The sequence below is a fragment of the Callithrix jacchus genome, chromosome 2 (genome assembly GCF_049354715.1).
Source record: "Callithrix jacchus isolate 240 chromosome 2, calJac240_pri, whole genome shotgun sequence".
NCBI classification, from domain to species: Eukaryota; Metazoa; Chordata; class Mammalia; order Primates; family Cebidae; genus Callithrix; species Callithrix jacchus.
This window is the reverse complement of record NC_133503.1, coordinates 96,912,967-96,929,473: the sequence shown is the minus strand read 5'-3', so window position 1 is coordinate 96,929,473 and position 16,507 is coordinate 96,912,967. Positions and strand designations below refer to the sequence as shown.

The 16,507-nt window shown below is 46.2% G+C and overlaps 1 protein-coding gene across 4 annotated transcripts in view; it reads right to left on the bottom strand.

The window, feature by feature from the left end:
* The window catches only part of MCC (MCC regulator of Wnt signaling pathway), a 464,974-nt gene that overhangs the window by 6,631 nt on the left and 441,836 nt on the right, over positions 1-16,507 (bottom strand). For all 4 annotated transcript variants that reach the window (XM_002744705.6, XM_008991678.5, XM_078365032.1 and 1 more), the window contains 2 exons: positions 15,124-15,224; positions 156-278 (listed from right to left, as the gene is read on the bottom strand). In XM_002744705.6, the coding sequence (XP_002744751.1) occupies positions 156-278; positions 15,124-15,224 (224 nt within the window). The remainder of the gene's footprint in view (positions 1-155; positions 279-15,123; positions 15,225-16,507) is intronic.

Sequence of the window (16,507 nt, the reverse complement as noted above, 5' to 3'; positions counted from 1 at the left end):
TAAGACGGCTGGACCCCTAGGGACTCACCTACTCTCCAGAGTTGGTTCTCAGGAGTTAGGGAAATGTCCATCCCTGATGCTATGTCTACAGGCAGGTGTCAGTGCAAGTACTGCAGGGGGAGGGTAGGGGGCGCTGGGTATAGGGAGATTTTTACCTGTTGGCCCGCTTTAGATCATTCACGAACTCTGCAGATTGCTGATGTCGGATTTCACTGCTCTTGGTAAGTCTCTCCAAGGCACTCACCAGCTCTTGAACTCTGGCCTTCAACTTCTTTTCTCTATATCAAGGAGAGACAAAATATGCCCTGAGTAGTTTGAGATGATACTAGAGGTGCCCACTACCTGGGAAGTGGTGACAGAAATGAAGAGGAAGATTCAGCTTGCAAAGCCTAAAGGCAAGGGAGAGGAAAAGATACTCAAGAGCCCAACGGCACTGCTGTCACCCGAATGAATGCCAGTGCACTCAAATGCTGATTTAAGCCCATTTCTTCAATGATAAAGGCTTTTTAAAGATCTTATTTGTCAACGAAACAAGACAGGAATTTGTTTCTAGTCTTCCAGCTAATCTAGAAATTCCTTCCTTCTACTGGCATACCAGAGCCTCAACAATGAGTGCAGCCTGACCACAAACCCCTGTCTCAGTCTCCATCTGTTTCTTTTTCACGTGTCTGAAGCATGCCTGAACCACTCACAGATTGAGCTATCGACCTTGGACAGGTCCCCACTCATTGAGACCAACATTATCCTACCTTGCCAAAAACAAATGGTGGTAGAGGGAGTAGAAATGATACTCCTCATTGTAAGGGTGCTTATTTCCCATAAAATTACCTCTGCACTTTTGACTACCTGCTCTCCACAGGCAAAGCAGATTCCGGTTCTGTGGACTCTCTACTTTGGTAACCCAAGCTAATTGACTTAGAGTCAGTTCAGGGAGGTTTCCTGTGTCCAGTCAGCTCATTGCCTTACTGTAATTCCCAAAAGACCCAGCAGGGAAACTAATCAGTGCTGTCCTGACTACCCTGCCTCCCTTCCAAGGTCCCCATCACATGCACAGTGTTACTCCACTTAGTATCACACTCAGCACTCAGCAGTATGTCACTGTCTTATGTACTGGAGCCATCAGGTTCCCTCATGGGCACATGGGGTTCTACAGTGGCAAGGACCTTACTTGGTTTGGTTCCCCAATGCACCCCCAGTGCCGAGGACTGTGTCAGGGTGACAGCTTCTAGTGACTGTTAAAAAAGCTTTAGAACAATTCTTTGGGACATTGAGAAACCAAGGTTTAGAGAAGGAATTCCTCTAAAAAGGACTCAATGAATGTAGAATGTAAGTTAGCATGTTTAATTTATTAATATTAAATTATTAAATTATTAAAATTAGCATAATTAATTTTGGGTAGGATCTAGCCAAATAATAATGAACATATCCTTTGACTAAGCAACTAGGAATTTACAGAGGTACTAGAAGCACAAGTTCCTAAAGACAGTCACTTACAGTTGGATTCACTTTGGCATTGGTTATGATGATGCCTAATAAAGAAAGGGAGACAACCAGGGGGCTGGTTAATCAGGGCCTACCCATGCTACTGAAATGTTCTGCTTAAAAATATTTTTTAAACGCAGGTGGAAGGCTGGGAGCAGTGGCTCATGCCTGTAATCTCAGCACTTTAGGAGGTTAAGGAGTGTGGATTACTTGAGCTCAGAAATTCAAGACCAGCCTGGGCAATGTGGTGAAACTCTGTCTACAAAACATACAAAACTTAGCCAGATCTGATGACTCATGCCTATAGTCCCAGCTACTCAGGAGGTTGAGACTGCAGTGAGCCATGATCATGCCACTGCATTCCAGCTTGGGTGACAGTGAGACCATCTCATAAAAAAAAAAAATTGCAGATGGTCATGCACTGACATGGGAGGATATCTGATACATTAAGTGAAAAGGGTGAGTTCTAAAGATGCTATTTTTGTAAAAACTGAAAAGCTGAGTGTGAATATCTGACACCAACAAGAGACTAGAAGGCTAAACACAAACTCAACAATGCTTAACCCATGCAAGGGGGTTTGGGAGGCTTTCATTTTCTACTTCACTCACTCATGCACTGCCTGATACTTTACACTTGTGTATGTTTTGTGTAAAGTGTGACTTAGAGTCGTGTAGGAAGGGCATGGGAATGTGACCTTGGGGGTAGAAGGCTCCTTTCTGATGCCCAAATGGTATCAGACCCTGGTTCTCCTCCTTTCCTGGCTTTTCATATATCTAATTTTTACATTTCTGCATTTAGCTACTATGAGTAGCTAAAGAGCTTGATAAGTTCTCCAAACTGATCAATGAAGAAAGGAATTAAAACGTAAAATTCAGGTCTGCTTTTGGAGAGAGGATGGAAGGGGCAGGATCTTTAAGGGAAGTCTAGCAACCAGCCCTCTGCCCAGAACTCATTTTTCGGTGAGTCTTCCCACCCGCCTCTGCTAAGCCTGAAGGAATGTGTTTCTCCTGGGCCCTAGCAGCTGCAACATCTTGGATTTGGCTGCATTTCCTTCTGGCAATGGAGAGTGGCAGCATTTTCTACCAGTGGTGAGGATGGTGTTTTAGGAACGGGACTCTTCCTCCCCACCTACCGCCCAACACTTCCTCAGCCTTCACAACAGCCCTCCTCCAGTGGAGAGAAACTAGGGACTCCAGCTTCCCCCCAGCTAAAAAGAGGGGAGAAGGATTATCTGCCTTGTATTTTATTATTGTTTAGAGCCTTTATCTTTCATTCTTATGTTAATAGTGTAAAAAAGAAAACTGAAGAGTTAAAAATGTAACCAAAAACTCAATTAAGAAATTCACAACAAAAACTCTGGGATGAGAGTTTGACCTACAGCAGTCAAATCCCCTGTCTTCCCAATCCTATCCACACTTAGCAAAAAGGGAGAATGGAAATCCCAGCCCTTCCACCAGACAAGAGGCTTCCTTCCCAGCACCCAGGCCCTCGGGACCAGGGGGAACTTTCCAGATCTGGCAGGCTCCGAAGGAGGACAGAACCTCAGGAGGGCAGAAGAGGATCTCTCAGACCCGGTCCAACCCCAGCTTGGGATGTGGCAGGGGTGGGGATGACTACTCCCCAGTAGTCATTGCTTGGAGCTCAGAACTGCCTGGCCTCCAGGAAAGGGAGTGAACTGCTGGGAGAAACCCCTGGAAAGAACTATGATGCTCATTTATTTAAAGATGCAAAGATGAGGCCAAACTGCAAACTTAAACCTAAAATTTGGGTTTATCTGTTTTCATTTGAGTGAGGCAGACACCTGCAGTTTAAGAGTGATGACTTCAGCATCATTCATCAGGACCCAAAGAAATGCTAAACCATTGCCAAGTAACAGCTGCTCTAGACCTGCGTGTCCAACACAGCAGCCACTAGCCACGCAAGTGGCTGGCTGAGCTCTTGAAATGTGTCTGGTCCAAATTGAGATGGGCTGTAGGGGTAAAATGCAAATTGGAATTTGAAGACAACTACAAAAAAAAAGTAAAATACCTGTTTTGTTTTAAAAATACTGATTACATGTTGAAATATTTTTGATACGCTGGGTTACATGTTATTAAAATTAATTTCATGTGTGTCTCTTTACATTTTCCATGGGGCTACTAGAAAATTTAAAATTACATACATGCCTTGCATTTGAGGCTCATATTACATCACTAGTGAACAGTGCTGCTCTAGAGCAATTGTTCAATGTTGTCAGAGGCATGTGAACCAGAGCAACTCCATCTTAAACAGGAGCTAGGTAAAAAGGAGGCTGAGACCTACTGGGCTGCATTCCCAGATGGTTAAGGCATACTAAGTCACGAGATAGGAGGTCAGCACAAAATACAGGTCATAAAGACCGTGCAGATAACACAGGTTGCACTAAAGAAGCCAGCCAAAACGGCAAACCCAGGATGCCCATGAGAGTGACCCCTGGTCGTCCTCAATGCTACACTCCCACCAGTGCCACAGTTTACAAATGCCATGGCAGTGTCAGGAAATTATCCTATATGGTCTAAAAAGGGAGGTACGAATAATCCACCCCTTGTTTAGCATATCATAAAAAAAAAAAAAACATAAAAAAGGCAACCAGCAGCCTTCAAGGCTGCTCTATGGAGTAGCCATTCTTTGATTCCTTTACTAATAAACTTGTTTCACTTTACTCTGTGGACTCGCCCTGAATTCTTTCTTGCACGAGATCCAAGAACCCACTCCTGGGGTCTGGATCGGGACCCTTTTCCAGTAACAATATTACCAGGTATTTCCCCTGGCTTTTGACTCAGTAGATGTGGGCCGAAACTCAGGAATTGCAGTTTAACAAGGGTCCCACAGCTGACTCCTGTTATCAGGCAAACTTGGGGGACTGGTGTAAGTCAGAAGAGTTCCTCACCTGGACCTGAGGATGAGCTTCTGTTACCCCTGGAATTGACTTTCTGAATTTATGAAAAATTGCAAGCATGGGTACATTTTGCTTAAGTCTACAGTTTTCCTCAGATTTTCAAAGGATGACTTGGAAAATGTGAAGAAACATATCTTATTAATTTGAGTCACATTGAAACCTCAACCATTCTTGTTGCTTTCTAGTTCTAATTTAAATTTGCTTGGCCTTTAGTTTGTATATATGGTTTAGGTATATAAGGTAGGCCAAAACGAGCACTTTCTTGGCTTCACACAGATGAGAAAGCAAAAACTCAACACCATGTTCCATATGCACCTTCAATAGTCATGTATTCATCCAGTGTTTCCTGGAGTAGCCAGAAATGCACCATCTATTCCTTTTTTATTTCCAGTAGTGTCGGTACTCACAAATATACCCCCAAACCATCAAGCAAAAACAATGCTAGATTGTAATGACTGTGACAACCCAATTCCCCCAGTATACACAGGGATTTCAGTTCCATGTCTTCCCACTTCAGTTTTTGGTCTTCTTATTTCTGGTCACAAAAGGTCCTACAGAGCCATTTCAAGAGATAGGGTCTTGCTCTGTCATCCAGGCTGGAATGCATGGCATAAATCACAGTTCACTGCAGCCTCAAACTCCCGGGTTCAAGCAATCCCCTTGCCTCAGCCTCTTGAGTGGCTGGGACTACAGGTGTGTACCACCATGCTGGGCTAATTTTTAAAACGCTTTTTTGTAGAAATATTCACAAACTACTGTCTGGTCACAAACTACTGGGCTCTCGTGGTCCTCCCACCTTGCCCTCCCAAAACGCTGAGATTATAGGCCCGAGCAACCCCACCTGGTAGGTCTTTTTAATTGAAGCATAATGGGGTACATTTCAATGCAGTGGAATAATCACAGGGAATTTAAGAGACAGACTCGTGATGGGAATTTCAAGGTAATAGGAAAACCAAGGTAGCTTGCCAGTAAGCTGGGCAGAGCGAAGCAAGCCTCTGAAGTGGTGCTTGTTGGTATACCTGGGTAGCGTGGAGATACAGCTTCGTGAGCAATCAGTAAGGAGGTTGTATTCTCCCTAAAATAAAAAGGCCAGCAGCAGTACTCTGTGATTAGACAGAGTCCAAATGAGCTGCAGGAGTCATCGGCTGAGAGCCCAGTCCCGATGAGGCTTATGAGTGGCTTCGCAGCCAGCCAGGAAACCTTTCAGAGGAGCTGTAATCAGACCAAACCGCAGGGAGTCATAGCCATGTAGCCACAGGGCCTGGAATTTCTTAGTAATTGCTGATTATATGGGATTAGTCACTAAGAATTGTCTGCATATGTGATTTCTCTAGTCCTCACCTTCCATTTACTTTTAACCCGTCAGGCTCTGCCTCCAATGACAGGGCTCGCTGGGCTCACCAGTGATCTCCACGTTGCTGCCTCCCATGGTCCCATCTATCCTTTTCTTACCTGCCCACACCACCTGCAGGCTGATCACCTCTTTACTCATGGCTTGTACAAGGCCATGAGTAAAGAGCCTGCATTTCATCCTGATTCATTAGCTGCTCCCTTTCTATACTCCAAAATACTGGGTTGTTTAGGACTTGGGCCTGGCCTGTATTTTATCTTACCCTTTTCTGTCTTTTTTTTTTTTAAGTAGAGACGGGGTTTCACATATTGGCCAGGCTGGTCTTGAACTCCTGACCTTGTGATCCGCCCACCTCGGCCTCCCAAAGTGCTGGGATTACAGGCGTCAGCCACTGCACCTGGTGCTATCTTACCCTGTTCTCTAATGGATTCTCTCCATTCCCTTTTCCTAAAAAATGTGTGCTAAAAACTTAAACATTTTTATCTCCAGGGCTTTCCTTGAATCTCTGGACTTGTCTATCTGTAGCCTCTTAACTGGCACCTGTGATTTCACATGTCCAGAGGATTACTTCCCAGATGACCTCCCATAGCCACTCTCTCTCGTGTGTCAGCAAATGGCACCACCATTCACCTGGTTACTCATTAGGCTCAGATCTCTCTCACTGTCAGAGTGCTCTCACTGATAAAATTTTTGCAAAGGTGGTTTCAGTTACTTAGAGTCAGCCTTAACTACTCCTCCCCACATACTCCACACCTGTTCATCAGCAAACCCTATCTACCAATTCTCGACCTGCCATTTGTTACCACACCCAGGTCCAAATGGTCATCACTTCTCACCTGGACAACCACGACAGCCTGCTAACTGGTTTGTCTGTCTCCACCCCTGCCCTCTGTCCTGGTTTTCACACAGCAGCCCGGGTAACATTTCACATGACAGATCTGATCACATTACTGCCCTTCAGTGCCTTTCGCCTACACTCGGAATAAACCCTGTGGTCTTGCCTGGGTCTCTAACGCCCTGCTTGACCTGAGCACCGCTTGCTGGGCCTTTGGGCTGCGGGAATCACCCTGGCCCTGCTGGAATCCTGTAGGTCCTCAGCACACCCCTACATACCCGGGGCCTCTGCCTGGGATGTGTTTTTCCTCTCTCCTCTTCAACTCAGCTTCAGTGTCACCTCCCAGAGAGGCCCAGCCTGACCACCCATCTAAACTCAAGTCCCAGAGCTATGACATCACCACACCTTGCCATTTCCTTCATATTATTCATTGGAAACTACATTTATTTTATTGGAAAAAAACAAACCTCCACAATGACTATCACATCACCCTATTTCCTTCATGGTAATCACCACAATGCTTATTTTTTCAGAAAAACCAGGCAGGATAAAGTCATTTACTTCCCACGTAACCTCTGAAGTCAGTACTACCATGATTCACATTTTTAAAGATAAGGAACTTTTTTTTTTTTTTTTTTTTTTGAGAGGGAGTCTTGCTGTTTCCCCTAGCCTGGAGGACAGTGGCGTTATCTCAGGCTGACTGCAACCTCCATTGCATGGGTTCAAGTGATTCTCCTGCCTCAGCCTGCCGAGTAGCTGGGATCATAGGCACGCAACACCATGCCCAGCTAATTTTTGTTTTTTAGTAGGGATGAGGTTTCGCCATGTTGGCCAGGCCAGTCTCAAACTCCTGACCTCAGGTGATCCACCCGCCTTGGCCTCCCAAAGTACTAGGATTACAGGCATGAGCCACCACACCTGGCCAATAGATGAGGAACTTAAGGTTAGTTAAGAGACTTGCCCATAGCCAGTCACCTACAGAATGGGGACTCCCACCTGGGATTCTGTCTGCAGAGCCTGTGCCCTTACACATCTCGCTGAAGTAGCCTGTGATTCATAAAGGGAATACAGTAGAGTGCAAGATAAACAAGACCTTCGCTTAATAGCACAGGCCCGCAGAACTAAGGATCAAGTGTCCCCAGATGATGAGGTTCTGTAGGTATGCATGTGGCTGTGTTTTGCCAGGAGCAGCAGCACGAGGACAATAGCAGATTTTTTTTTTTTTTTTTTTCCCAGACTTTGCCACAAACATGTTTCTTGTCCAGGAAAAGTATCTGGAATTTTCACAAGCCTTGCTGGCAGCTGCTGTATGTTCCCGTGCCCTCCACCACTCTGCCTTTATGAGATACCAGGCGAGGCCACCTTCTCTTTGAGCTTTCGGGATGTTGGGGGAATGATAGAAAAGTAAAAGAAATCTCCGTTACTCAAGCAACAACTCCTTTAATCCCTTGAGGGAGCCTCAGTCTTCACCCTCTGTGCCTCTAGGCCCTTGGCTCTGGGGCTCAGCATTTTATTTGCATGCTAATGACCCACAGGTACACTATGTGTTTCATTAACGTCCTGCAGACCCATGTGCTTCTGTGGAATTCTAAGCACAACTTCCATTGCTTGATTGCTTTTATAAATCAACCAAATATGAAGGATCAGCAAATGCAGGTTTAAAAACAGCACCTTTTACAATCAGGTGATCCACCCGCCTTGGCCTCCCAAAGTACCAGGATTACAGGCATGAGCAACCACACCTGGCCAATAGATGAGGAACTATCTATTGAACCAGTGAAGATTCTGCTACTTGTTTATTCAGTGGGGGCTCCCTTTTAACAAGCACCCCGCCCAGTTCCCTCTTCATTTTGTCCCACTCTGTGTAGCTCAAAAACAGTATTCATCCACAGCTGCTGAAATAGGGGTCAACTTGTGTCATTCTTTTTGCACTCATGGCCAAACGTTGGTTCCTACAAGTCTGGAAGTTTTCTACAGTTGGGTGGATAGTTTTGAACTTGGACATGGATTTGAACTATGAGGAATCTTGGTTTGTTCTAGGATACTGTTAATAGGCAAGGGCTAATTCTGAGTATGTTTTCAGGTATTTTGGTGGCAGAATCAAACAGCAGAATGACACATCAGGACACTACTTTGTGAGTTCTGAGGTGCTGAGGGTCAGTGTAATAGAAAGGAATGGAAGGGATCTTAAGGAAAGAATATGAACACACAACTGGCCGAGGAGCCTGGACACACTCAGGGCCACGGGAGGTTGCCAGTAATTGGGTCCGGTAAGCAGAATACTAAAATGCACCCAGGATTTCTGCCTTTTAGTGTACAAACACCTTCCCTAGTTATTTCATCAAACCTTAATCTAGTTGCTGCTGTGAAGGAATTTTCCAGATGTAATTAAGGTCCCCAAACAGCTAACCTTAAGATAAGGAGATTTTTTTTTCTGAGTGGACCTGACCTAATGAGGTGAGTCTGTACAAAGGCCTGGGCTCTTCCTGGAAATAGAGTTGAAGCATGGGAGGGATTTACGTGAGGGAGGTTCTCGCTGCTGGCTTTGCAGAAGGGGTGTGAGGGCTCTAGGAACTGACAGCCCCCAGACCAAAAGCCAGTGAGAAAATGGGACCTGTGCCCTGCAGCCCCAGGGAGCTGAATTCCACCCACAAGCAGGAGGAGTGTGGGAGCAGAGACCTCTCTAGAGCCCCAGAGAGAACACAGCCCCAGAGCGCACTTCAATTGCAGCCCTGCAAGACCCTAGGTGGAGAAGCCAGTCAAATGCTGTGCCCAGACGTTTGATGCACAGAATCTGTGAGCTAGTAACGGGTGTTGTTTTAGGCCACATTCATGATAATTTGTTATACAACAATAGAAAACTATCACAGGGCACCATCAGGTTTGCATCCTGTAAGGTTACTCTTTGACCCTGAAGGATTTCTATCCCTCTATTGGATTATTCTTAGGAGCACAGTGTGCTCTAGTGCCTCCTCCTCCTCCTTTTTAGAAGAAACAGAGGGTCTCACTGTGTTGCCTAGGCTGGAGCAATCCTCCTGCCTTAGCCTACTGAGTAGCTGGGACTACAGGCATGTGCCACTACACCAAGCTGTCCCTCCTTTTTTTTTTTTTTGAGACAGAATCTCACTCTGTCACCCAGGCTGGAGTGCAGGGGTGTGATCTCAGCTCACTGCAACCTGCACCTCCCGGGTTCAAGGAATTCTCCTGCCCCGGCCTCCCAGGTAGCTGGGACCACAGGCGCAGGCCACCATGCCTAATTTTTAAAATTTTTAGTAGAGATGGAGTTTCACCATGCTGGCCAAGCTGGTCTCAAACTCCTGACCTTGTGATCCGCCTGCCTTGGCCTCCCAAAGTGCTGGGATTATAGGCATAAGCCACTGTACCCAGCTCAAACTGTTCCTTCTTAAAAAAAAAAATTCCTTGAGTTTTGCTGCCTGTACCAGCAAAGGTTCTCAAACCACTTGTCTTCACTTCCTGCCTCTCACCTTCTTAATCCATCCTCATCTTGAGGTGCTTGGCCTCTTGGCTTAGAAGTAGTTTCTTTTCTCAGCTTCTGATCCTCCCCTGCTAGTAGATGTTCTAAGGTCTGCCCCCAGGAAATCCCCCATCCAAGTAACCTGCACAGCAGCGGTGCATGACCAGGGATGATGGGGGCAATTCCCACTCTGTCTCTTTGAACCCTGGTACTCTGCCTCCTGTGCCTTCCCCTTCCTCTGTGGCCATCTCCACTCCCTATCAGGGTCATGTTCAGGCCCTCCAGACCTGGTCTCTTGTGATCACACTCATCAGACGGAACTCTCCTGCCACTGGATGTCTCCTTGCAAGGCTTTGGCACGCAGTCCTGTCTCCCAGCAGCGGCAGCTTGCCTGCTTGCTATTCAGCAGAAAGAGGAAAGGACGCCCTCCTCTGGTGTAAGAGTCAGGGGCATCCCGTCCCTGGACAGAAGGGTCACTGTGATTTGTCCATTGCCTTAATGTGGCACTTTACAGAACCATCTGGCACACACGCAGACACAGGTGGCATATCCCAGTTCCCTGGGGGGTGGGTATAGCCCCTGGAGGGTCTGTGACTGAATGACTGCAGCCTCCTGGAGGGAGGGTGCCACCTCCTGCAGGTAGTACGTAAGGCTTACCTCGCCCTGCTCCTGGGTAGAGTGAAAGGCGAATGCCTATGAGGCAGCACCACACACTGCTCGTCACCATGGCACAGGCCCCTCCTGTCTACTCCCGGTCTCCTAGCACTGAGGAAGCGCAGATCCTTACTTGAAAAATGTATTTTTTACTTACTTATTTTTTTAAAGACAGAGTCTTGCTATGTTGCCCAGGCTGGATTCGAACTCCTAGCCTCAAGGGATTGTCCTGCCTCAATCTCCCCAGGAACTCCAGGTATATGCCACAGCTCAGATCCTTACCTTGTTATCAGCAAGACTAAGGCTGACATATGGCACTGCTTTGAAGCTCTGTGTGTTTAAGAAAGTCTTCCTCCTGCCATGGCACCTCATTTGCCTTCTGCACTGGCAGACTAAGGCATGGCTGTTTAGTGGAGGCACAGAGGTTTCTCACTGCCCAGACCAGTCACACAGAGGGTAGTGTCTTCAGATAAACGAGTGGGCTCAGCTCCCTTATCTGCAAGCAAACTCAACGCTGCCAGCACATATCGGGTGCAAGGGCTCCCCACAGAGAATGTAGAAACATGTGGACTGCCTCACTGCCTCACTGTGTGACCTTGAGAGATCACTCAGCCTTGCTGTTCCAGTCCCCCCCAGATCATATGGAGAGCAGCACCTGCTCCCAGCTACCTTCCAAGAACATGACGGAGATGAACTGGTCTGTTCCTCTCAGCTGTGCTCAGGTCCCGAGGGCAGGCATCATGTGAGTACAAAAAAAGAGTCATTTCTGAAAATCCCCGTATTTAGCTGCCTTTTTATAGATCACTTATTTGGTGGAAAGATCATTCAGTTAAATTTTACTAAGACCAAGGGCAAGAGACAGATCTGAGAAAGAGAGGTTTTTATAGCACACAGGCTGGATGGACAAGAGTGAAAACAAGATACCCTGATAAGAAAACATCTCGTGTGCCAGACTGGAAACCTGGTCATCCAGATGGGGTTTTATGGCAATGCCAGAGCCAACAAACTGCAGTAAATGTTCACCGAAGTGGGGGGAATGAAATCAGACCAGATGGGAGTTATACATACAGGCAATGTTGGGTGGCATGGAGCCCTGGTTTTGTTTCAAACAGAAGAAAGTTAGGAGAAGACACAGAGAGCCAGGGTTGGGTGGCAAGGCCAGCCAGGTAAGGGGAGGTTAGGTTGGGGACAGTGTCATGACCCAGAACCAGTGACTGAAGTGTCACAGGGCCCCTTCCCTGGGATGGCTGATTCTCCTTAGGGACAGCCCATGGCTTAGCCTCTTCCCCCTCCCTTAGCAACACCTGATATTTTCAGTCTGGCTATCTTGCCCACAGTTGTGGTGTCTGGAACCATCGTTTTTTCAAGGGAGAAACATCGCTGAAAATGCTGGTAAGATTCCCCCAGCTGACCTCAACCATGAGCTCGGCAGTGATTTCATACCTTCAAAAAAGGTGTTTGTTTCCATTTGATTTTTAAGAATAAAAACCTCAGGAATAGTCACTTCGAAGGTACATAACACAAACCCAAACTGCAGCCCTGAGGTGTGTACACTGTACACCCCCGTGAAATGGCGATTCCCGTTTCTAAGCTCTATTTACAGCATCATTATGTTATTTTCCTTTTTACTTTACCTCTGTGGGTTCGTTCTTGGCTCCATCCATCTGGGTCCTGATTGGAAATCCATGCTAACCAACTTAAGGCTGGTTATTGGAAATCCACTGTGACTCACAGAACAAATGAAATCTCTTTATGTTAAGTCAGCACAACCTGCATCTTCCTTGTGCCAGCAAAGGCCTCTGAGGTTTGGGGAATTTAAAAAATTTAGGGCTTAGCTTACAGATACAATATCTAAACAGCTCCCAGTTGGAAATGGGGAGTGGATTTCCATCCCATGTTTCTGGCACAGTTAAGTCATTAGGATTTGTTGAGGGCCTTTTTCTGTGCAGCTTTTCTCTTCCCACCCCAATCAGAACAATTACCATTTAACTACATGGCCAGAGGCACTGGCAAAGTAAAAATCGAGCTATTACAACTTGGAAGGAAAGACAAAAAGTGACAGTAAATCAGGAAGGTAGTGAAGTTCCCCATAACGCAACCTTCCATCCACCATCAGCTTGGAGGCCATCCTAAAACAGGCCTGCTGGATCAAGTTCACAGACTGAGAATACACTGTAGCCTTCCCCTCCCACACTAAATCCCCAGAAATGACAGGAAAGACATTTTTTAAAACCCCTGAGCATCTTAGAAAGGAGTGCTCTTTGTATACCAGAAACCATGTGCAATCATAAAAAATGAAAGGCAGATGTTTTCTTCCTCCTGAAAAAGGAAACCACAACTCAAAATGCATGCAGAAAAATACTCTGCCAAAGGAAGAAGGGGATTCAGAGGTGCTCCAACCGGAGGTGTTGGCTACCAGAACAGGAGGGGATCAGACGCTTAGGTCAGATACGCAGACTAGAGAGCTGTTATTAGCCAGGAGGCACAGAAAGCCCAGGAGACAGATTCTGATATGACCCAGCTGACAGCACTCTAAGGAACTGGCTACATCTTCTGGGTAGCAGGCTGTATTAAGTACATACAGAACTCTCAAACAGGATGGCTGGACATGGTGGCTCACGCCTGTAATCCCAGCACGTTGGGAGGACAAGGCAGATGGATCACCTGAGGTCAGGAGTTCCAGACCAGTCTCGCCAACATGGAGAAACCCAGTCTATACTAAAAATTAAAAAAAATTAGCTGGTGTGGTGGCACATGCCTGAGTCACAGCCACTCTGGAGGCTGAGGCAGGAGAATTGCTTGAATGCGGGAGAGGGGGGTTCCAGTGAACCAAGATCGCACCACTGTGCTCCAGCCTGGGCAACAGAGCAAGACTCTGTCTCAAAAAAAACAAGAAAGAAAGAAAAAAAAAACCCTCAAAGAGGTGACCTAGGAATTTAAGGTATAAGAATGAACACGCAAACAAGAACCATCGAATATTTAAAGAAAGCCAACACTAAGAAAGAGTCACAAAACTCAACTATGAAAAGAATTACATGTGAAGAAAAAGAGTTAATACAGCAGACAAAAAAGATTAAGGAATGTAAGGGCTGGGCATGGTGGTACATGCCTGTAATCCCAACATTTCGGGAGGCCAAGGTGGGAGGATCACTTGAGCCTTCATAAAAAATGAAAGGCAGGATGTTTCTTGACCGTTCATTTTTGAGACCTGCCTGGGGAACATAGGAAGACCCTGTCTCTATGAAAAAAAAAATTAGAGGTAGGGGCATGTGCCTGTGATTCTAGCTACTTGGGAGGCTGGGGTGGGAGGATCACTTGAGCCTGGGAGGTTGAGGCTGCAATGAGCTATGACTGTGCCACTGCACTACAGCTGGGGCAACAGAGTGAGATTCTTTCTCAAAAAAAAAAAAAAAAAATTAAGCATACTAAAAATCCTCAAAGAGATCCAAGAAGATATCATTATCACTTAAAAAGAGATCGTAATTATCAAAACACAAAAACTCAACATATAGGTCACACATCACAATGAATCTAAAGAATACATTTGTTAGCTGGAAAACTGAGCCCAAAAACTCTCTCTCCAGAACTCCAACTATCTGATAGGGCAGCCACTAGCCACATATGGCTCCTGAGCACTTGAAATGTCTGAGTCTGAGATATGCTGAGGGTGTGAAATACATACCAGGTTTTGAAAACTTAGTTAAAAAAAACGTAAAATATTTCATTAATAGTTTTAGAAAATATTGATTATATGTTAAAATAGTTTAGACATATTGTGTTAAAATGTTATTAGAGTGAATTTCAGCTGTTTTCATTCTTTTTAATGTGGCTGCTAGAAACTTTAAAATTACATATGTGCTTCACATGACATTTCTACTGGACAATGTTGCTGTAGAAGCCAGAAGAAAATGAGTGCTGGAAAGAAGGTATGAAAAGGTAAGATGTGGAAGACAGACCTAGATGAATCAGGATCTGTTTCCTCTTACAGAAGGAGATAAAGAATTGGGGGACAGTGAGGGGAAAAAACACTGAAATAACAGAGGAAAATTTCCCAGAACTAAATAAATACACACTGAAGGAAAGCATTCCTGCTGAAGTTGGAAACAAGATAAGAATGCCTGTTTTCACTTCACGATTTAACACTGTCCTAAAGTTTCTAGCCAATGCAACAAGTAACAAAAAAGGACAGAGAATTTTCTTCTTCACAGACAAAACGACTGCCTAAGCGCTCTCTCTCCTCACTCCGTTTTGAAAGGCGGGGCACCAACAGGCCTTTTCCATTTCTGGCCTCCAAGACATGGGCGAAGGGGAACACATCAGCACCTTCTTTCTCGAGCAGCTAACAGAACTCGGAACAAAGCCTCCAGGGGCAGGATAAACACCTGTGGGGTGGGGAAAGGGTGCTTACCGACGGATGGCGTTGGTGAACTCCGCAGCCAGTTCACTCTCACTGCACGTAGTCCTGAGTTCGGCTAGGGACAGAGCTGGGGAGGCAGCATCGGCACACTCCTGAAAACGGCAAACACATTCCTGTTAGACCTGAATCCAAGCCAGAAAGCACCCTGGAAACCTGCAGCAGAGTGTGGTCGGTGGCTCGTGCAGTGATGGCAGCAGTGTGGGTGCTGGACGGCGCTCTCAGATCATGCTCAAGGGGAAAGCCTGGCAGCAAGCCAAAGAGCCCCCTCTGCTCCCAGACCTCTGGCTCCTTTTGCAGGCTGGCCATCTTGGTGGGGATGACACCCAGCGTGCTCTGGGCTCACGCAGATGCCAGGCACTGGTCTGAGCACACCATATGCATTCAATCACTTAATCACCACAAATACTCTCTGAGGCAGAAACTATTATTACCCCCATTTTACCAAGGAGGAAATTAGGGCACAGAGAAGTTACACTGCCCAGTCACCAGCTAGGAAATTGTGGAACCAGGATTCAAACCCAGGCTGTGTGGGCCCCAGATCGATTTCTTGACTACTAGGTAAGGCCTCTCATAATCATAAAAGACAAGTGAGAAAGACCTGTGAATATCCTTGTTGCCCCATCCCACTTCTCCTTGGGAAGAAAGCAATCTCCTCTAGATTTAGGAGCTTTACTGGGTTCTTAATCATCAAGAAAACCCAGGAGAGGAAGAGGAAGACAGAAGTGGATCCACACCCCCCACAGATGACGATTAGACAGGGACCTTGACATCATCTAAAGCAAATCCTCCCACCCTGCACATAAGGAAACTGAAGAGCCAGAGCTCCAAATCCTAGAGTTAAGGCTATTCAAGGCAGTGGTCACAGTTGAGCACTCTCTGTTCCATGCACACAGCGGGCAGCAGCCACACTACATAACAACGTGGCCAGGGGAGGCCATTCATTGGATGATCTCTCAACAGACACGAGGAGCTGCCAAGCTGCGGGCCTCAGAATAATAATCTTGTGATCTGTTGCAGGAGATGGAATGTAAACAGAAAATTGTATCATAAGATGTGAGCTACAGAGAAGCAAGGCTTCGGTGCTGCAAGTCCAGGCACGTGGTCTCCTGAGGCAGTTCCTCGGCAGTGGTGCTGCCAGCACCTGAGCACTCTAACCTTTGCCATGCCCTCTGCCTGGACCGCCCCCCACCTCCTCTCTATCTACCTGTGCTCGAAGACCCAAGTCCCCTGTCCACCACCCTTGCAATCTGTTGAGATTCCCACAACCCCCTCACTTTTTGTATATCCATTCCCATTTTATGTTAACATGTCAGGAAACTCCTTAAAGACAGGGACTGCTTTGTCTCATTCACGGTGCCTCACACTGAACATACTT